At 40.6% G+C, this 22,829-nt stretch overlaps 1 protein-coding gene across 37 annotated transcripts in view; it reads left to right on the forward strand.

The window, feature by feature from the left end:
• Positions 1 to 17,331: 17,331 nt before the first annotated feature.
• LOC120867962 (sarcolemma associated protein) overlaps positions 17,332 to 22,829 on the forward strand; it is a 157,833-nt gene continuing 152,335 nt past the window's right edge. For 36 of the 37 annotated variants that reach the window (XM_040246437.1, XM_040246435.1, XM_040246457.1 and 33 more), the window contains exon 1: positions 17,798 to 18,425. In XM_040246437.1, the coding sequence (XP_040102371.1) occupies positions 18,228 to 18,425 (198 nt within the window). In that variant the 5' untranslated portion in view covers positions 17,798 to 18,227. Of the gene's footprint in view, positions 18,426 to 22,829 lie in introns of all 37 variants that reach the window. The other variant, XM_040246472.1, reaches the window with a different exon arrangement.

A 22,829-nucleotide genomic window follows, 5' to 3' on the forward strand; every position in this document is an offset into this window, starting at 1 on the left:
TGCTTCTAAATGGTCTTTCTGCCCCCAACCCATCTTCCATTTGGCCATCATTCTAAAATGTACAATTGATCATGTCCATTGCCTGCTTAAAAATTCTTCAGTGGCTCCTCATTGCATTCAGGATAAAAAACAAATACATTAACATGGCACTTGGGGTCCTTTGTGAGCTTGTCCTGTCTCCTCCTCTAATCTCTCTCTACCTCATTCTTTAAACATACTGCACCGCAGTCATGCTGAACTAATTGTTGTTTTTTCAAACAAGCCATGCCTCTTACTTCTGGCATTATAGTCAAGCTGCTCTTTCAGCCTGAAATGTTTCCCCTTTCTCTACTTTACCTCTACCTGCAAGCTCCTTCTTATCTTTGAAGACTCACCTCAAGTCCCCCTCTTTTCTTTCTGAAGACATTGCTGACCTATTTAGGCAGAGTTTCATGTAGACAGTTATTCTGCAGAATCTACAGTATATATATATATATATATATATATATATTCATAATAAGTTGTCTCAAGACTTAGTGGCTTAGAACAATAATAAACATTTATTATCTCTTATAGTTTCTATGGGTTGGGAATATGCCACCCACTTGCCTGGGAAGTTCTGAATAGGCTTTTCTCATGAAACTCAGTCAAATGTCAGCTGGGCTGCAGTCATCTGAAGGCTTGAATGGGGCTGGAAGATCCACCTTCAATGGCTTACACATCTGGCTGGCAAGTTGGTCCTGGATGTTGGGCAAGGCCTCAGCTCCTACTCTTGCGGGCCTCTCCACAGAGTGGCTTTCAAGTCTTCATGAGATGGCTGCTGACCTACCCCAAAGCAAGCAATTCAAGAGACCAAAGCAGAAGTTGCAAATCTTTTACAAACTACCCATGGGAGTCACTCACTGTAACCTCTGCTATACGCTGTTGTTCACATGGACTGGCCCTGGTTCACTGTAGAAGAAGACTACACAAAGACATAAATATATGTATATATAAATAAGGATTTTTAGGAACCTTCTTGGAGACTGGCTATGGCATACAGAGTAACAAATATAGTTCATGATATGTATAATATCATGTAAGAATCGAAATGCCAGTCTATGTCTGATGCAGGATATGACACGCTTGGGGCTGACGCGCGGGGATGACTCAGAGAGATGTTGTGGGGAGGGGGGTGGGAGGGGGGTTCATGTTTGGGAACGCTTGTACACCTGTGGTGGATTCATGTCAATCTATGCCAAAACCAATACAGAATTGTAAAGTAAAAAATTAAAAATTAATTAATTAATTAATTAAAAAATATATATATATAGTTCATGATACCTTACTAGCCAGTGACTACCAAATAAGATCATATTTACCTTTATTGTTCAAATTATGATGGCTTAAGCACTCATGGCCTATTTCCTGGTAAAAGGAACCTCCTTCTCTTCTATATTTCTTTTCTTTTTAAAATTTATTTCTTTTGGCTGAACCAGGCCTTTGTTGTGGCACGTGGGAACTTTAGTTGCAACATGCGCTCTCTTAATTGTTGCATGTGGGATCAAGTTCCCTGAGAAGGGATCAAACCCAGGCCCCCTGCATTGGGAGTGTGGACCAGTGGGGAAGTCCCTCTTCATATCTCTGATGTAGCTCTTCTGTTCTCAGGAACAGCCCTTCCTTACTTCTGCCCCAACTTTCTGGACCTGCTGCAGCTGAACTGTCTCTCACCTTTATGAGGACAGTGGGCACTGCTGTCTTAGACAATTGACTGTGCCTATGGCTTCTACCATTGACTTTGAGAAGTGCTTGATATTATTCCAGGAAAGTAAGACAAGATCAATAACACAACTGAGGCCAGGTTGTAACAGTTAGCAAGTCTTTTCAGGAGGCTTGGGAATATCAGAAAAGAAGTGAAATAGACCAGGTGACTTATACTGCTATTAGTAGCGGCTACTCTGAGAGGTCCACAGTCTAAACTTATCCTCAGAATGGTACAGACCTAGGTCCTCTGGACACTACCATCAGCAGATGCCCTATATCCTACAAAAAACAAAGTGCCACATAATCTGTCATTAGTCTTATTTCTCAAGTCTGGGATTTTCAGTATGTAAATACCACCACAGGTAGAACTCCAAGATCCATGCCGTGGCATGCTGGGCCAGGCACTCTCTGTTCCTGTTCACAGCCTGCTCTCCAGCACTGGCTGAAGAGATTAAGCCTGTGCACTCTTCCAGCTTTCCTTTTCTTCCCACTTCTATGACCCTCCCAAACAGAGAATAATCCAAAGAAAAGTCCTCTGTATTCTACAAGGGTATGTGGTAATGTTTAAGCACAGGGTAGTCTAAATCCACACTTCGGGAAAAACATTTCCTTATAGAAATCATAATTTATCATCAAAGCATAAAACCACTGAGAGAGAAAGTAGCATTGACATATATACACTACCCTCTGTAAAACAGACAGCTGATGAGAAGTTCCAATATAATACAGGGAGCCCAGCCTGGAGCTCTGTGATGATCCAGTGGGGTGGGATGCGAGGAGGGGAGGGAGGCTTAAGAGAGAGGTGATAAATGTATAATTATGGCTGATTCACGTTGTTGTATGGCAGAAGCCAACACAACATTGTAAAGCAATTTTCCTCCAATTAAAAAAACAAACAAAAACTACTAAGAGAGGTCTTGTTAACAGCCTGAAACATCTACATTTGCTTTACCTTTAATTATTTCAGGCTTTCTACAAGAGCTAGACTTAGGTGGATTGCTTTATATTTACATATAGAGACTCCATCAGATTGTTTCCCAGCACTTAGGGAGAGTTAGTACCCAGGGGAAATTAGATCCTATGCTTTTAGAAGGTAGTCTTCCCAGCTGCTTTACTCATCAAGGTTAAAAAATAAAATCCTGGCTTCTGCCAGCCTGGTTATATCACCTGCCGTATTTACTTCTTGGAAAGCATGTCTCCTCTTCATTAGAGAGCCCAGAGGTCAGGGAGCAAAAATAGGAGCTGAAGGGGATAAATAATGCCTGGAAATAGAAAATAATGTCCAGCAGATTGTCATGTGGAAACAGTGGGCTGTCGTGAAATGACAAGAGATTTTGATGTAAGTCTAAATCTTCCCTTATGGTGGAGTAACTCAGACTGAACTTCTCTGAGCCTTGTAAATGATGTAAAATGATGGTAATAATCTCTACCTTACAGAGTCGAGTATTAAATGAAAAAAAATATACGATCAAGTCCCGGCAGACAGGTCATGCTCCAGCTACAGCACTGGATGATAGGAATAGAACGGTGAACAAATAAAAATGAGTCACTGTCTTCACTGAGATTTCAGTCCAGAAGGGAAGACAAGCATTAAACAAAGAACTATCTAATTATGATTTGTAATGACTTGACCTATTTAGGCTGGCATGGAATGTGGTCTTAACGTAGTGATGCCAAAGGTGGGGAGTCAGGGTTAGGAAGAATGTGTCAGGCTTCAGTCAGAGCATTCTAGGCTGCTGGAAGGTGCTCAATAAATGGGAGCTGCTATAATAATTACTATTATTATCATTATTAATTTAGTAAATATTTATTGAGTATCTACCATGTGTACTAAGCTACTGTGCATACTGAGGATATGCTAAATGTGTGAGTTTAAGCAAATATCTTAACTTCTTTGAGCCTCATTATGTTCTCTGTAAATTGGGGACATTAAGAGTACCTACCTCTTTGGTCTTTCTTTGAGGATCCAAATGAAATAGTGTATATAGAGTGTTTAACAAATTGCCTGGCAAAAAGAGAAGATAATGTATGTTAGTAATATTATTATTCCTCAGCAGTCAGGGCCAGCTACAGAATTTGCAGGGCTCAGTGTAAAATGAAAGTACAGGGCTCTTTGTTTAAAAAGTAATAAGAATTTCAGGACAGCAACAGCAAAGCATTAAACCAAGTGAGGGGCCCTGTATGACTGCATAGTAAACACAGTCATGAAGACAGCCCTGTCACTAGTTACATCATATACATGTATTTATATGCTTAACTACCCAAGAAGCTTGAATTTTTTTGTGGGGGATGGGGGGCAGACATAACCTCTATAACTGTCAGTTGAATTTAGTTTATAAGAATAAAATATAAGCATATACAACATATCAATATATCAATAGATAATTGGTGATATTTTCCTCAAACTTTTATTATGAAAAATGTTAAAGTGCAAAATTATAAGGATTTAATAATGAACATATGTATATATAAATCAACTAGGTTGTACAACTAGCGTTTTACTATATTTGCTTTATTATATATTCATCTATCTGTTCCTCAAAACTTCTGTTAATCTATTTGTTTTTGGTGCATTTCAAAGTAAATTCCAGATATCAATATCACTTACTAAAATCCATTTTTTCCCCTTTTGATATAATATTGACATATAGAGGAGTGTGCTAAATGTGTTGAGTTTTGACAAACACATATACTTCTGTGACCCATACCTTTAGAACATTACCCATCACCCTAAAACCTTCCTTCATACCTTTTCCAAGTTAATCTCCATTTCCAACTTCCATAAGAGACAACTACTGTTCTGATTTTTTTTTCTGGAGTTTATCATTTTCAAAAGTACTTCATAAGTACTTAGATTCAGTGCTGTCTCAAATGGGTGCACAGAAAATTCTGCAGACTGTAAAACAGGAAAGACAATTCTAGAATATTGTGTTGCAATCAACAAATATTTGTTGAGTCAAAGAGTAAAACTATTGAAATCACTTGAATGCTTTTTCTTTTTGGCCATGCTGGTGGCTTGTTGGATCTTAGTTCCCCAACCAGGGATCAAACCCAAGCCCTTGGCAGTGAAAGCACAGTCCTAACCACTGGACTGCCAGGAAATTCCCACCTTTTTCTTTTTAATAGTTTAATTTTCTGGTAAAAATTATAATAATGTATATTCCATAAAAGTGTAAATAATATGGAAAAACAAAGATGACATTAAAAACCACCCATCGTGGAGGAATAAACATTTAAAAATATTCTATGAAATTTCTCCCAGATATCTGTGCATATATACATATAATGATCTGTGGATGAAATTTAATAAAAATTGTTTCATACACATGTATGGTCCATTTCTGGGTTACAACATGAGCACATTTTACAGGCTGATTTATGATTCCAAAATGCCATCCAAAGAGGAGGCACGGATTTACATCCACTGACTGGCTATGTTTTAAATTCTTAAGGATGGAAAATAAATGTTTGTTTTATATTTTTTTCTTGAGGGTAGAAGAGAGAACAGGTGAAGGGCTAATAAGTGCCCCTAAAAGCACATCAGTCCAGGTGAACTCAGTTCAATAAATAATTACTAAGCAAAGATAAGAGGGCTTCCCAGATTGGTGCTAGTTGTAAAGAACCTGCCTGCAAATGCAGGAGACGTAAGAGACATGGGTTCAATCCCTCAGTCAGGAAGATCCCCTGGAGGAGGGCATGGCAACCCACTCCAGTATTCTTGCCTGGAGAATCCCATGACAGAGGAGCCAGGTGGGCTAGAGTCTATAGCGTCGCAGTTGGACACAACTGAAATGACTTAGCATGCATGCACGCGAAGTTAAGACTAGCTGCTGGGAACAGAAAAGATAAGGCATGAATCCAATATGTAGAATGCTCATACCCTAACCGGAGAAGGCAATGGCACCCCACTCCAGTACTCTTGCCTGGAAACTCTCATGGACGGAGAAGCCTGGTAGGCTGCAGTCCATGGGGTCGTGAAGAGTCAGACATGACTGAGCAACTCCACTTTCACTTTTCACTTTCATGCATTGGAGAAGGAAATGGCAACCCACTCCAGTGTTCTTGCCTGGACAATCCCAGGGACGGGGGAGCCTAGTGGGCTGCCGTCTGTGGGGTCGAAGAGAGTCGGACACAACTGAAGCAACTTAGCAGCAGCAGCAGCATACCCTAACAGGAAATTTCTTTGACTACAGGGATTTACCCTTACTTGAGCCTACACAATGAGGGAAGATCATGAGGATCTACTCCCAAAGGAGCACTGAGTCCTACATTAAATTTGGTACAGAACTCAAAAGATATAAGTGAAAAGCAAGTCTCCCTCCTGTCCTTCTTCCCTACATCTCTCACCCAGTGTTGATTCTTTAGGGTTTACCACTGTTACTGATTTCCTGTATCTTGCATATATATATATATATATATATATATAGGCATATGCTGAGCAGGCAAAAATATTAATTGTCCACTCATCGCTTACTCATTCAAGCAATTTTAAAATACAATTGTATGACACTTACACATAATTTTGCATGTTGCTCTTAAAATTATACCTTGGAGATTGCTCCATATTTATTCATATGGAGATGCTTCATTTATTTTTAGCTTGGAAATCATTCACAGCCACTCTTCATTTTTTTTGTTTTTTTTTAACTATCTCCACAATATACCACTGTGTGAATGTAATTTATTTAACTGGTACATTATTGATGGACTCCAAATTTAGTCCCGATATTTTGCTAATATGATCCTGCAGTGATTGTGTGAATCATCTGGCTTTGAATCGAGTTAGTAAATACTTGGTAGAGGCATTTGTTGGGTTTTAGATGAATATTTAAAAGTACAAAACATTAAATATGTTAATGCCGTGTCTGAAGTATGTTCCCTTAAAACCACTGTTAAAACAAAAGCCTAAGAGCCAACAGGAAATCCCCACCCACTTAGTCAGACTCCAGGAGCAGTAAATAGACAGGCCTATCCAGTGTCTTCCAGGTTCACAGAGGAGCTTTGTCACACTAGTAGTAGCTCATTGTAGAGTCCGTGCTTTGGCACTAAGAACTTCCCCTAGAGAGTTTGGATCTAGCAATATAACATACAAATATTCACTTGTCACACAAATAATTCATCAAAAGGCCTTGGGACACGCAAACGCAGAAACAGATTTCCTCTTGCCCTTCCCATTGATTTTTTTTTTTTTTACTTCATTTTGAAATAATTATACTTAGAGAAGAGTTTCAAGAATAGCTCAAAGAACTCCCACACACTTTTTATTCAGATTCACCACTTTTTAACATTTGGCCACTTTTTAACATTTGGAGAAGCTTTCCATACACACACACACACATACACACATACGTACATGTGTATTTACGTACGTATTTACATGAGTTTTTTTTTAATGGATTAGTTAAGAGTAGGTTGTATATATAATGCTCTTTTATCCCTTAATATATTCCCTAAAAATGGGAATAATCTGTGGATTTTGAGGAAAAAGTCTGACCTGGCTACCTTCTGTTCTTTTTTGAGAATCATTGACTTTAAGAGCTAGAAATAACCTGAAAGTGTCTAGTTCACCTCCTTTACACACAGGGAAACCCAGAATTAGCAAATCAGTCAGTCAAAGTCATATTGCTAATATCTGCAAGGAGATCCTCTCTTCTGGCTCTTTCCTCTCTACAAACCACTTGGTATCATCTGGTCCAAACCATTCGATAGGTTTTATAAATGAGGAAACTATGGCCCAGAAAGGGTTTATGATTTGTCTAAGATCACACAAGAAGTTACTTTCCTGGATTCCATAGGTAGGTATAACTTTTTGTATGGGGCTCAAGAAGAACACTAATTTTCCTGTATTTGCACTCAGTGGATAAGCTGATGAATGGACATCTCATGCTTTTGTCTGCAATCCTTCCCCCTCCTTCTGTCAACAGCTTTGGGAAACTATCCTTCTCCCATTGGATACAGAGTTAGTGGGACTACTTCAAAGTTCTGCACTTTTCTGGCCATGAAATGGGCATGTAACCTGGCCTCAGTCGGTCAGCTTCTCTAGGGCATTTGAATTTTTTTTTTTTTAATAAAGAGCAGATTCTTTCCACTTGTTTATTTCTTTTTGGTGTGCTGGGTCTTCATTGCTGCTCTTGGGCTTTCTCTAGCTGCAGTGACCGGGGGCTACTCTTTGTTGCCATGCACAAGCTTCTTATTGTGGTGGCTTCTCTCGTTGCAGAGTGCCAGCTCTAGGGTGCTCGGGTGTCAGTAGTTGTGGCACACAGGCCCTAGATCACGTGGGCACCCATAGTTATGGTTCGCAGGCTTTAGTTGCCCTCAGCATACGGAATCTTCCCAGAGCGGGGATTGAACCCTTATCCCTGCGTTGGCAAATGGATTCTTATCCACTGCATGGACTGTGTCCACCAGGCTCTTCTGTCCATCGGAGTCTCCAGGCAAGAACACTGGAGTGGGTTGCCATTTCCTTCTCCAGGGATTCTTCCTGACCCAGGAACTGAAGCCAGGTCTCCTGCATTGCAGGCAGATTCTTTACCATCTGAGCTACCAGGAAAGTGGATACCCTGTATCCACTGCACCTTAAGGGAAATCCAGGCATTTGAATATTGAGGAGAAAGCCTCAAGGATTGAAAAAGATTGAGTTTATAAGGAGGCTTAGTTCAGTCACTCAGTTATGTCCGACACTTTGCGACCGCATGGACTGCAGCACGCCAGGCCTCCCTGCCCATCACCAACTCCTGGAGTTTACTCAGACTTATGTCCATTGAGTCGGTGCTATCATCCAACATCTCCCCTTCTGTTGTCCCCTTCTCCTCCCACCTTCAATCTTTCCCAGCATCAGGGTCTTTTCAAATCAGTCTATTCTTCACATCAGATGTCCAAAGGATTGGAGTTTCAACTTCAGCATCAGTCCTTCCAATGAATATTCAGCACTGATTTCCTTTAGGATGGACTGGTTGGATCTCTTTGCTGTCCAAGAGACTCTCAAAGAGTCTTCTGCAACCCCACAGTTAAAAAGCACCAATTTTTCAGTGTTCAGCTTTCTTTGTAGTCCAACTCTCACATCCATACATGACTACTGGAAAAACCATAGCTTTGACTAGACAGACTTTTCTTGGCAAAATAATGTCTTTGCTTTTTAATATGCTGTCTAGGTTGGTCATAACTTTTCTTCCAAGAAGCAAGCATCTTTTAATTTCATGGCTGCAGTCAGCATCTGCAGTGATTTTGGAGCCCCCCAAAATAAAGTCTGTCACTGTTTCCATTGTTTCCCCATCTATTTGCCACGAAGTGATGGGACTGGATGCCATGATCTTAGTTTTCTGAATATTGAGCTTTAAGCCAACTTTATCACTCTCCTCTTTCACTTTCATCAGGAGGCTGTTTAGTTCTTCACTTTCTGCCATAAGGGTGATGTCATCTGCATATCTGAGGTTATTGATATTTCTCCTGGAAATCTTGATTCCAGCTTGTGCTTCATCCAGTCCAGTATTTCTCATGATATACTCTGCATATAAGTTAAATAAGCAGGGTGACAATATACAGCCTTGATGTACTCCTTTTCCTATTTGAAACAAGTCTGTTGTTCCATGTCCAGTTCTAACTGTTGCTTCTTGACCTGCATACAGATTTCTCAGGAGGCAGGTCAGGTGGTCTGGTATCCCCATCTCTTGAAGAATTTTCCACAGTTTTGTGATCCACACAGTCAAAGGCTTTGGCGTAGTCAATAAAGCCGAAGTAGATGTTTTTCTGGAGTCTCTTGCTTTTCCGGTGATCCAACGGATGTTAGCAATTTAATCTCTGGTTTCTCTGCCTTTTCTAAATCCAGCTTGAACATCTGGAAGTTCACGGTTCACGTACTGTTGAAGCCTGGCTTGGAGAATTTGGGGCATTACTTTGCTAGCGTGTGAGATGAGTGCAATTGTGCGGTAGTTTGAAGATAAGGAGGCTACTTACTGGTTTTTGTTGAGCATCAGCTCTGCTTCCCATCCTTCCTGAGACTCGCTTCTTCAATGTTTATTTCCATTCTCTTAGCTATCCATGTCTTTCTAGTACTTTCCATAGGCTTATGTTGGCCAGGGGTAGTTTCTGTTGTTTGCAAACAAAGGACTCTAACCAGTAACAGCTGACTTGAAAAAAGTTTTGCTTTCTGCAACACTTGCTGAAACAGAACTGCGACATAGGTTGCATAGGAAAAAGTTGGACCTGGGTACACTCTTCCTCAAAGCTTAGCATGAAAGGACTTTTCAGGCTCATTACTGTGCCATTCAGTCTAACTGATGACATTCCACTTTCCCATTCCCTCAAGTATGTGAACGTGTTCCTTCACAGGGCAACCGTTCTGTTAATTGTCATTCTTAGAAATATCTCCAGCAAGGAGGCACCACTTAGTGGTTATTTTAACTCATTGCCCCCAAAGTGTCCATCTGGGTAGAGTGGTGAAATACAATCTGATTTGAGCACAGTAGTCCAGGGTGGACTCCATGCCTGACTGAGTCTAGGGTTTGCCACCAATAGGAAGTGAAGACACCACTCGTTGTCTTTCCTGACCACCTGAGAGGACTTTTGGAAGGAACTCACTCATATGCAAGGACACATTGGCATCTCCGGAATAACATTCAGACAGCGTAGTCTGACTCTTCATCCAGGAAGAAAAAAAAATCTCCAAGAAAGATGATCATCTTCAAAGAAACTCACAAGTTCTTGTTGAAAACAGCTTTTTCTTCCTTAAAATTTTAAAAATTTTAATATTCTTAGAATAATGGAGTGGCCTAAGGCAATGGCAACCCACTCCAGTGTTCTTGCCTGTGCAGTCCCATGGACGGAGGAGCCTGGTGGGCTGCAGTCCATGGCGTCACAAAGAGTCAGACACGACTGAGCGACTTCACTTTCACTTTTCACTTTCATGCATTGGAGAAGGAATTGGCAACCCACTCCAGTGTTCTTGCCTGGAGAATCCCAGGGACGGGGGAGCCTGGTGGGCTGCCGTCTATGGGGTCGCACAGAGTCGGACACGACTGAAGCGACTTAGCAGCAGCAACACAATTTCTTAAAATTCTATAGACTGGAAGTCCAACTGGGTCTCACTAGGATAAAAGCAAGGCATTGGCTTTTCTGAAGTCTCTAGGAGAGTATCAGTTTCTTTGCCTTTTTCCAGCTTCTAGAGGCTTCCTTCATTTCTTGGTTCGTGGCCCCCCTTCTTCCGTGTACAAAGTCAGCAACAGGTTGAGTCCTCATGTCACATCTCTCTGATTTACTTGCTGCCTCCCTCTTCCACTTTTAAGGACTCATGTGATTAAAAGTAGATTCACCCAGGTAATCCATGATAATCTTCCCAGCTCAAACTCTGCACCCTTAATTGTACCTGCAAAGTCTCCTTTGCCTTAGGTAACCTAATGTACTCTTACTTGTAGGTTCTTTAGATTAGAATATAGACATCTTTGAGGGGCCATTGTTCTGTCTACCACAGGAGGCATGGAAAATGTTGGTAAGGGTGAAAAAAGGGAGAGATGCTTCATTCTTTGTGGACAAAGAGGTACAAGGTGATGGCATTTTTCTACATATGGTGATTATCTCTGGGCAGTGGAATTATAGGTAATTTTTTTTATATACTTCTCTGCTTTCCAAGCTTTCTACATTATAAATAAAATACTTTTTTTTAAAAGCACTATATTTTAGTTATTTGGAAGAATGTCTATTGTAAGGAAGTGGACATTGAGACATTTCAGAATAGTATCATGATGGCAACTCACTGTGAAAAGTTTGGTTTGTGTGTGTGTATCTCACACATACACACACACATATACATGGAAAATGCAAAATGGCCAAATGATAAGTCAAAGAGGAGTAATATGTACATTCATTGTAATTGTAGTTTTCCTGTGCATTTGAAATGTTCTACAGTAAAAAGCAAAACTCGAATGGACAGAGAACGTATTTGATTTCATATTCTAATTATCATTTTCAAGAATAACAGACGCTAGGAGTGAAAAGATAAGTTACAAAATCAAGGCATGTTTTCTCTGGCAACCATCTTTGCTGCTGATACCAAGTTATATAATTCGATTCCAGGAGTTAGAGACATGGACCTGGCTGGTTTCACTTGAAAAGTTCTCATGTCTATAGGAATGCTTGTTCACTGTCAAGAGCCTACTAATTTGTCCTAGCATTTCATATGTTCAGCATGCTGGACTTGTACAGAGCAGATTGGGTTCTCAAAACAATATGCCCAGTGTGCGACCAGCTCTGTAATTTGATGGGCATAGTACAAAGTAAAAATGAGGGAACTTTTGTTTAAAAAAAGTATTAAGAATTCCGAGACAACAGAGTCCTTCTCAACACATACCCTGTGTAAGTTCACACACTTATGAAATCAGCCCTACACAAAGCCCAGCAGACTCCACCAATGGTCTCCTCCCACCAAACCTTATATGCTGGGCATGCTTTTTGGGAATAGGCGTGGTGGAAGAGCAGGAACTCTAGACTCATTTTACTACATAGTCTCTTTACTCCATTTCAACGAAATGTCTTAGGAATGCTTGCAATCAAAGATTCCATCTATGAAGTCTGTGAATTATTACCATTTAGTGAGATGCTTTTGACCATTATCAATGACACTGTTGTATAGTTATAGAAACAATGCATTTATCTGAAACAAAAGCTCTAATGTAGCTTATTAAAAGGAAATAAAAATAATTATATTAATATTAAAAAACAATGATTTAAAATGTTAGTCTTCTCAAAATAAAGAATATACTTTAAATTTTTTTTAAATCGCTAGATGAACAAAACCACCATGTATAAACAGTCTCTGATATTTTAATTGGTAACTAAGTTATTTAAAAACAAACCCAAATATACCAGTAAAAATTGAGAAAGAAAATGCCTCATGTGGCTTTTTGACCCATCCCTTTTATTTTTAAGCATTTGCTGCATTCCAGCTAACATTCTTAAATTGATTATAAAAAGCAAGAGAACGCTCCCAGTAATCAAAAGGGGACTTACACAAGAGTGACCAAAAAAATACAGTTTCTTTATCTTCTTCTTTCTCCCCCAATCCAAGCTTTTTGCTATTGATATAAAATATTTATCATATCTAGCAACTGAACAACAGCAACAACAATAATATTTATCATGTTTAGTAATAAGGCTCCTAATGTTGATTTCCCTATTTCTGATAATATGATATTTTTAAAAGGGCATGCCTCAAATGGGCTTAGAAAAACATCTGGAAGGATATAGCTAATAAACTGTTAACAGTAGCTAGCCCTGGGCTGAGGATTTGTGATGAGGATAGAATTTTTACTTTCCTTACTTTTGCTTATATGAATATATGCCATGAATATGTGTTCACTTTATCAATAAAAAATTAATAAATAAAATTTTCAAAAAGAAAAACAAATACAGCCTATACTTTAGATCTAGCATGGTGATTTAGAATCAGTCACTTAATCTCTTTAGTCTCAGTTTCCCTACCTATAAAATGGGGTTAGTACCACGCAGAGATGTTATGAGGAAAATATGGTAAATACACTTTCAATAAATGTTCCTTCTCTGAGCCTCAGGTTCCTTGCCTGCAGAATGAGGGAACTTGATTAGTTGTCCATGACCTTTCTGAGAGTTAATCTTCAGATTCCCTCTTTTTATATTCACAGAAAAAGACTGCTACATGAAAAATAAATCTCTTTACTTGTCTGCAGGTAATTGTTTTTCTTTTATTTCCTGAAGAACCAGGAAGCCAAAAACCAATGAGCAGTACCTCTGGAATGTTTGGGTAACTCCACCCTGGGCACCTGGGAAATGACAGAGTATTTCCACTCATCAGAATCTCCCTGATCGGAGGGGGATGGGGTGGTGCGCGGAGAGCTTTTCTTATTGTGAAGAAGATTAAACTTCAGTTGCAAGAAGCCAGTGTGTGACATCAAAAATAGTATATCCTCTCAATTTTAATCTTTGACTACTCCAGTTCTTCTCTTTAATTAGTTCGCTTACTTATATGTGTTTGCAACTCAGATACTCTCCTTAAGCAGTTATGCAAGTTATTCACTATATCATGTGTCATTGGTTAAAATCCAATTTGATGATTATCGAACGCATATTAAATGAGTTTACAGAGTAAACTCTGTAAGTTGTCTCTTACACATCTGAAATGCTAATAATTGCCTATCTTTCATGGTACTAGGGAAATAATTTTGCAGTTCTCCCTTTCTTTTTCTTAGATTGAAAAGTAGCATGGATCATAGCAGTGGTAGTAATGATTAGTTTATTCAAAAAGTAAAAATAAAAGAGGAAGAGAAAGCTACTTCATTGGGAAATACTATCATTCCACATTTCTCAAAACATAACATGCTTTTTATTTAATTAAAATATTGTATGGATACAGAATCATAGACAGCAACACCCACATGGCTTAGAATTCAAAATATCTCATGTTTGAGATGTCTTAAGCCTTTTTTGTGCCTACCAAATACCAGTGGGTGAAGAACGCCTTCAATGCCATTTTAGCGTTTCCAGCGCCCTTCATAGCTTCATCAGATTTTTTACCCTTCCAGGTTATAGCAGTCCCAGCTTTTCTTTGGAAAAATATGTGAAAAAGCGTATTCTCTTTGTTTAACATTCATTGTAAGAGACTGTAGTAGAATTGAACATAAAGAGATATGTTTTGTTTCCACATATATGAATACATTTCTCTATATGCAAATTAGAGATAATATAACTTGCCTCTTACTGTATGTGGAAGGCTGGAAGAATTCTTAATATTAGTAATAATAATAGAAACTGACCTTCTTAGAGCATCTACTATTTTCTAGGCATCATTATCTTATTTTATCCTAACATTATCTTATTTAATCCTAAGACTCTGTGGGGTACTATCTACATTTTTTTCAAATGAGGAAATTGAAACTTAGAGAAGCTAAATAATTTATAATTTACAGTGCTTTTAAATGGTGATGCAATGTCTGGTTTTGAAACCCTGATTTTCATGATTCTACTTTGGTCTTCTAGGAGAGACGTGGGAATATTCTGAAGACCACTGCATTCATTGCCTGCAAGTCCTTCAGCAACTGAAACTACTTTTCTATGTCCTTCTTTCTTGACCACCTCTCGTGAACTCTTAGTTGTGGCATGTGGAATCTAGTTCCCTGACCAGGGATTGAACCCGGGTCCCTCTGCATTGAGACCACAGAATTTTAGCCACTGGACCACTAGGGAAGTCCTGATTCCTACTAATTTTTCACGTCAGTTTAATTACTCTACCATGCTCCCATTATCCTTGATAAATTCTTTACAGCAAGAATCTTATTGTAACGTTTCATCACCTAAATCGTGAAGAACTCAAGGGAGTCTTTTCTTTTTTTTTCCTTTCCATTGTTGTATTTCCAGGGCCTATGGCAGTAGCTGTTTCCCACCTTCAAATAAAATATTTATAGAGTGAATGAATGAAAAAACTTTTAAGTTAAGTGATTTATAAGCTCATGCACAGAACTTATTAGGATTATGTGGAGAGTCCTATATTAGTTTATTCCACAAAAGCCTAAAAGTTACTCCAAATGAAAAAAATTTCATCCTCTTATACTAAAACTTTTCAACACATCCTTATTTTTCTCCAGAATACAGTACCAGGAACACAGTAGTAATTCAGTACATATTTGGCGAAATAGTGAAGAATGTTAGAAAAGTATACAAGGTCCTTATAACCTTCTATAATCTAATACTTTATCCTGCAATAATTAGTAACAGTATGTACTTTTCAATCATCTATCAAATATTTATTTAGTCACTATTATGTGCCAGGCATATTGGCCCATTGTTTCAAAGAGCCTTATTCTTTTTCTCCCTGGAAACTTATGATGCCATTCATCAAATACTATATTTATTGTGGTTTTCCTACCAGCCTTCTTTCAGTTCAGTTACCTCGCATAGAAGACCATCTCTGACTCCTTTAGCACCCAGTGCTTGCTTAGCCCTGATTACGTCAAAGTGAAGTTACATCTGTTTGTCACCCTTCTCTCCCCATCCCTATCTCATAGGACTCAGGTGTAATCTCAGAAGAAAAATTTAAGGTTTTATGCACCTACGTGTTTCCAGGGTTCAGGACCGAGCTTGGGGCCGGGCCTCAATTCTGTATATATGAATTGAAATGCACTGTCCCTTACTCTTTTATGAGCAAATGGATTACTACCTTGAATTCTCACAACAGGTGAGTTAAGTATTATCTCCATGTAAGTGATGACAAAACGAGGCTTGGTTTAGAAATGTGTCCAAGGTCACACAGTGGTGAAGCCTGTTGTCAAAGGAATCTGAAGAATGAAGTCACCACTGATTCTAAATGAGTATGGCTCTTTTCTTCTATCTTTTTCTTGAAAATTTCATTTAGATTTGGTGAAGTCTTTCCCTTTTGAGACTAATGACTCCTTATCTACCTTACTATTTTGAGTGCAGGAAATATCTCTGTCTTCATATTCGAAATTGTTCGACCTCTTTCTGGAAGCAACGCGACGTTAACTTTTCTGACATAACACTCACTTCGGGGTAGAATCTGAGTTAGGAGCCCTGGGGGACAAGATAGGCCCAGTTTACAGTAAGGTCATTTGAAATGGAATGCAGGGACTAAGAAAGTTTTCCTCTGGGCAGGATACCTGGCAAGGGGAGAATGGACCTTAGATGCACAAATCCTAAGGCTTGTGGGAATTTAATTGCTCACACCTAGGGGAGCTGTGGGGGACTGTGCTGCCCACAGCTAAGATGGATGCTAATAACATCTCCTTCGGATGAGTTTGTCCTCCTTGCTCATTAGTATTTTCAACGAGGACTATAGTGAATAAATGTAGGAAAAGCAGGCGCTTTCTTACCAAGATGGTAAAGCAGGAAGTTGGCAAGTTACGTTTAGAAAACCTTTAACAAGTCAAAAAAAATTTTATTGCCCTTAACCAAAATGGTAGTAAAGGTTGCCCCACGGTTTTGAAGCGTCTAACCCTTAACTAAGATGGCGTTTGGAGGCTTGTTGAAAATTGGCTTGCCCTCTTTTCTGCCCTTGACCAATATGGCTTCAGCGGCTTCGGTCACGTGACGCCCCGACTACGGCGCGGGAGAGGGGGTAGGAGGGCCCTTGAAGGGTGCGCGTTCCCGTGGCGGTGCACCGGGTAGGTTTCAGTCAGAGTCACTATGGCGGCTGGCGCTGGCAAGGTAAGCTGAGGCGGCGGGGGCAAGGGAAGGTGGACCCGTCGCGGCGTCCGGGCTCCCAGTCCCCTGAGCCCGTCCGCAGAAAGGTCGGGCGAGGTCATGGCCAGTCGCGGGGTTTGGCTGGGGTGGGTTGAGAGGGGCGAGGGCTGAGGCGGGCGGGCACCGGCGCCTGACGGCCGTTTGTTTTGATGTTTTCCCCCTCAGGTCGGAAAGTTTCCTGCCTCGTCGGTCACAGCCTGAGCGTGTCTCACCGGCCGCGAGTGGTGGAGGCTGCGGCGGACCCAACCCCGGGCCTCCAGGCCTCTCCCCCAGTCTCCGGGCCAGCCTCCCTCCCCCACCGCCTCGTCCGCCTGGAGCTTCGGCTGCTGCCCCTGAGATGCGACCCTCGCGGGGGCGACCCTGAGAAGAGGCGACCGGTGTGCTGAGCACCAGCCGCGAGCCCAGGCGTCCAGGGACCAACTTCCTGCGGCCCAAGACCCCGGAGCCTCCCTCCGGGTCGCGCCTTGCTCGGTTCGCACCCGCCTGCGGAGCCGGATCCCCGCCCTGGTCGCGGGGACGCCCGCCAGGTGCCCGGGAGTCCCGCCTCGGCCGCTGCCCGCGCCCCCGCCGGCCCCAGCTCCTCGTGCCAAGGACCCCAGCCACCGCCGCCTGAGCCCGGGCGGTCCGGGCACCCGGTGCCACCTCCCGGGCGGCCTCCGCGCAGCAGGGGCAATGCACACTGTCCCGCTGGCCGTCTAGAGCCCTCCGCCGCCTCCTCCATCGCCTTGTCCCACCACTCCCGAGGCCCTCGAGGACGGGCGGTGGCCGCCCAGGGGTGCTCAGCTGCACCTTTCTTCCGCCCGCAAGCACCCTTCTGGCCGCACCGACCCTTCCTTCATGCTGCAGTGCTGCAACGTTTCCGCCACCGAGGGGGAAAAGCGGCCACGATCCCAAACAAAACACAAGAATTGGCGTGTGACTCATCTGCTTGGATACCTCCAGCCCCCAAACTGTCTTCCAGGAGTTTTCTGGGCCGAAGCTGTCCGATGTTTGAGCCTTTACTTCCCAGGGAAGAAGATGGACTGAAATCAGCCGCCAGTTGGGGACTTTTGGGTGATCAAGGCGCTGCTGGGTTTTCAAGGAGGTGATGGGGCTTGCGCTGGCTTGTCTTCCCACCCAAGTGAAGAGTTGTTGATGTTCACTGGTTATGCTTAGAGAATGTACAGTTTGCTTTAATTTAAAATTGCGGGGGTGGATAAGGGGGTCTAGGCTTGTGAAGGGCAGCTCGGATCCGGTGGAACTCCTCTTTGTCCCTGGTAGGAGAGACACCCCCAAGTCTGTCCTCGATGCCGTCAGCCTTGGCCATCTTCACTTGCCGCCCGAACTCACACCCGTTTCAGGAGCGTCATGTCTACCTGGACGAGCCCATTAAAATTGGCCGCTCCGTGGCCCGCTGTCGACCAGCGCAGAATAATGCTACCTTTGATTGCAAAGTGCTGTCCAGGAACCATGCTCTCGTCTGGTTTGATCACAAGACGGGAAAGGTAATGTCACTAAGTTGTCTAACAATCGTTGCTTTTCGTTTCCCTTGGCGCTTTCTGCGTAAATGTATGCAGGATCCCAGGGTTTGCACCCAGAGGAGACTTTTCAGCCAGGCGGGGAAACCCAACTTTTTGTGTGTCTGGTTCTAGTGATTGAATGGAAAACAGAGAAGGAATTGTAATTAAATGCCTCGAGAGGGCGATGGCATCTTGATAACGTGGTCATTCCCAGTGAAATCCTAAACCCTAATGCGTTTTAGAAAACTAGATAGTGAAACTTGGCTTCTTGCTTTCATTCTTTTCCGAAAGGTGAATTTGCAGTTCAGTACTTGATGAAGAAAGCAAGCACTTCCTAGAGCAATGCAGGGAATCTGTGGCCAGTACTATCCTGGGGCTCAAGTGTCTCAGTGATGAGATGTAGTTAACACCATAGCTTTTAACTGAGGACCTTTCTAACAGTCTTTGTGTAAATGTACATTTTTAAAAGGTTTGATACATATTTACCTATGAAGGAGTAATTTACAGTTATCAAAGCTAATTTAATTAAGCATAAACAACTGTGAGTTTATAATTTCAGAGTTTTGTTTGCAAATTGGGTGAACATATACCAATTGCTTTTGAAAATCACTGTTGATGTGCCCTTCAGCACTTATTAAAAACAACTAATGCATACTTAGAAATCATTGTTGAAATTATTTTCTGAAAATATATCCAACTCTGTCGATTATTTTATTACCTCAATGTTATAGGATGAATTTAGTTCTCATTATGTGTGAGTATTTTAGCATTTTTATGTTGGCACCCTAATTAACTGTCCATGTAGGTGCTTATGTCTTAAGAATACAAGAAAAAAAATTGAGTAAAAAGACCCTTTCAATTTTAAAACTATCTTTGTATGTGGAGAATACACTGAAGAGCTCATCTTTGTGCTTAAATCTCAAGTTTTAGTTAAGCTACTGAATCCGTTCCAACTTAGAATTAAGTTATGTAAGACTAATAATACCTCCGGTTTTACCTCCTGACTTTTTGGACCCTCTTGCTGAGTTTAATGATTAAGTCTTTTTTAAAAGAAGAATTTAAATCTTTTAGAAGAGTTGTGTTTTGAAATGAAGGAAACCTGAGCCTGAAAAGGAGAGAAAGGAATACTCCTGAATCAAGGAATTATTATATAAATTGTTGTTCACAGAAAGGAGGAAAAGATTGCCCAAATGCTCTGTGCTTGCATAATATCTATATCCTATTCTGTATGTAGAATGAGAACTAAAAAGCGTGTTATTTTTCTGTGTAACACCAGATTCTCCTTACCTGTGGAACAGATCCTTTTTTCTCCCTGGGAACTAAAGTTTGGGTGTCTGAAAGACCTCATAGATTACCAGTAGTTATTTAAAGAATTCATCTTTCCAGCAGACAAATTCAGACAGCAGTTACCAGCTAGTTGCCTTAACCAGCTTTTACATTTTTGTCTTTTTATGTCCCTGAGTAACAGTTAAGGTGCAATTTAATCAGATAATAAGTTTGCTTAAAGTACATTGCACATGCACCTTTTTTATTCTGATTCAGTACTTAAAGGAGGCTCAGATTTTTTCTTTGTTGAAAAACAGTGATTACATGAACAGTGCTTTTCATAGTTATACTAAAACCTGGATAATCGGTTATTTTGAGATGACTAAGAATAGATCAATAATAAGTTTTTTTTGTTAAAATTGATACAATAAGTTAAACTTTTGAATGGAATTTATTAGAAAACCTCATCTTTAAAGGATCACAGCTTATTTTTACCATTTGAATTTTTTTTGTCTTTCTTGCTTTTATTAGTTAAAACATACTCAGGATGTGAGGCCTTTAGGGTTCGATATAACTTGATTATTGTACCACCTAATCTAGTTAAATAACCTGTCAGATCTTGCCATGTGATCAAATTGCTCTAGGAATTAACTACTTAAAATTTAGGTTTGAACAGACAGTAGGTTTTTATTGAGCATCTGTTATGTGCCATATATTGTAAGGTACATAGTTACAAAGAAAACCCACAGTTTGACCAAGTATCACTTACTGTTTTTTCTGTATGAAATTTCTAGTATAAAGATTTGTTATGATTGTATCATAACAAAAGTCCCCAGGGCCTAATATATATTCCTAGTAAATTTCTTTGTATAATAGTAGAATCCCCTCCTTCTGTATGCATTGCCTCAGGTAAGTTTGTTTGTTTTCCCTCAGCCTGCTTTACACTTCAGGTTTCTCTTCTGGGGATAATAATAGTATCTATTATTGTTTTCAGGATTCGGGTAATCATGTAAATCACTTAGCACCCTGTTGCTTGCCCTTAATAAGGGCTCAGTCCTTAGAGAAGAGGGTGTTTGGAGTAGAGAGACGAGGGAACCATCTAGGCAGGTCTTTGCAATTTGCTGTAGTGCTGTGGAATCTTAGGAAGGTAGTGCAACATTTTTTTCTTTAATGTGATGGCATGTGTGGAAGTAATTTTTTAAATTGAAACACACGAAGTTGACAATTTTGTCCAAATTGGCACCTTACCTGGGAAGTGGAGAATTGGGGTAATATGCCCTTTGGTTAACTTTCAATTTATGAGTGTTGCATTCCTGCATTTGCCATTAAGGGAAGACCTTTAAAAGCTGAAAGAAATAATAACGACTTAAAACTTTCTGATTAGTCAAGCAATACATGTTTATTGTAGGAAATCTGCAAAGTGTAGGCAGATGGGAGAGCTCGGTGACACTTTCTAATGCTAAGTTCAAGGAATGTTTTAATGGTATTTAAAACCTGGTGACAGGTTTGGCACAAAGTAGAATTTAATAAGCTTCCCCAAATCATCTACTCAGTGATGTAGCAGGTGGATATTGCCCAGCTTGGATTCCGGCCCTGTGTATCATCTTTCACTCCTGTTTGGAGGTCAGACTCTTCAAATTAGATGGCAGATAATAGCATGTTATAATTTTTCTGTTGACTAAAGGCACCACTGAGCAAGCAAATCTGTCCATATGGTGGTTATGTAGAAGAGCTAGTAAATCAGGACTGCCTCCTGATTTGGGTGGCCCTGTTTGATTTGAATCTTTGTGAACCAGTGATAGTCTAGTGGTTGACACAGTAGTCTATTCCCAGTCTCACTGTAATTTACCAAGTAGTAAGTACTAGTAGTAGTTGTCTACTTCCAGTTTCACTTTTTAAATTTAAATTCAACATATTCTTGAGCACCTCTTCTATCATGATCTATTTTAGTGGAGGGCATAGTCGTGGGTAAGGGGAGGGGGAGAAAAATCATAAGAATTGGTGAGGAATTGTTACCCCTTTTTAGGAATTTACATTTCAGATCGAGAGGGTGACTAAGCACCTTGAGAACCGTTGATTGGGATAGTATTATTTAAGTTTAAATGGCAAGAGAAGGATGTTATTTGAGACTTTAAAATAGGAGTGGATAGGTACAGGTAAAGAGAAGATGTTTTTCTGGATTGTGTTTGTGTATGAGAGGATGAAGGTGGAATAAAACAGACATGGAAACTGATTTTGTTGGACTGAAGGGTCCTTTTGGAGAGTTGCTATGATAGTAGCTGTGAGAGAACATTCGTCGTGTGTATGTTTTCATGTTTGTGCCTTGTTTTTTGTGATTAGTTGTCAGACTCTGGAGAGGAGGGTCTCTGCCTTATGTGTCTGTTTTCTTTTATTTCTTAGGAAGTAGATGTTGAGTAACTGAAGCCGAGTAGAGAGTGTGGAGACAAGTTGTGGAGTGCCTTTTATTTATTTTTCAACGAAGTGGACCCATGGGCTATGGAAAGACAGGGAGAGTTCTGTGCAGAGCACTGACGTACCAAACCATAATTTATGAGTGATAAAACAATGTGTAAAGTGACCTGGAACAAGGAAAATGGGTAACCATTACTTAAGTTATCTTGTACTAAGTTATTTCTTACTCTGTTACCATGCTATTCTAAATACTTTACATGTTAGCTTATTTAATAGCTAAGTATCTATTTAAGATAGGTGGGAGTTCCTTGGTTGGTCCAGTGGCTAAGACTCTTTGGCCTCTGTCTCACAGGATCTTAGTTCTCTGATCAGGGATGGAACCCGCCCCCCCTGCAGTGGAAGCTCGAAGTCCTGACCACCCAGCCACAAGGGAAGTCCTGAATCCAAGCACTTAATCACTCTGCTATTCCAGGGCTTTGTTAAACCTTAGATAGGATGCCATTTTGTAGGGGTGCAGGCCAGGTTCACAGTAGGAATGAAAATGACTAAATGCCAGAAAGTGAAAAAAAGACAAGTGTGTTGTCTGTTAGGACTTCAGCAAAGAGAGAAGTGCCATATGGACTGGAGATTGTAGGGAGGGTTTCATGGATGAGATGCAATTTGAGCTAAGACCTTAGGACTTTCTGAATAGGGCAGAATGTAGACAGCCAG

Source organism: Oryx dammah, unplaced genomic scaffold, assembly GCF_014754425.2.
Source record: "Oryx dammah isolate SB20612 unplaced genomic scaffold, SCBI_Odam_1.1 HiC_scaffold_9, whole genome shotgun sequence".
Classification (NCBI taxonomy): Eukaryota; Metazoa; Chordata; class Mammalia; order Artiodactyla; family Bovidae; genus Oryx; species Oryx dammah.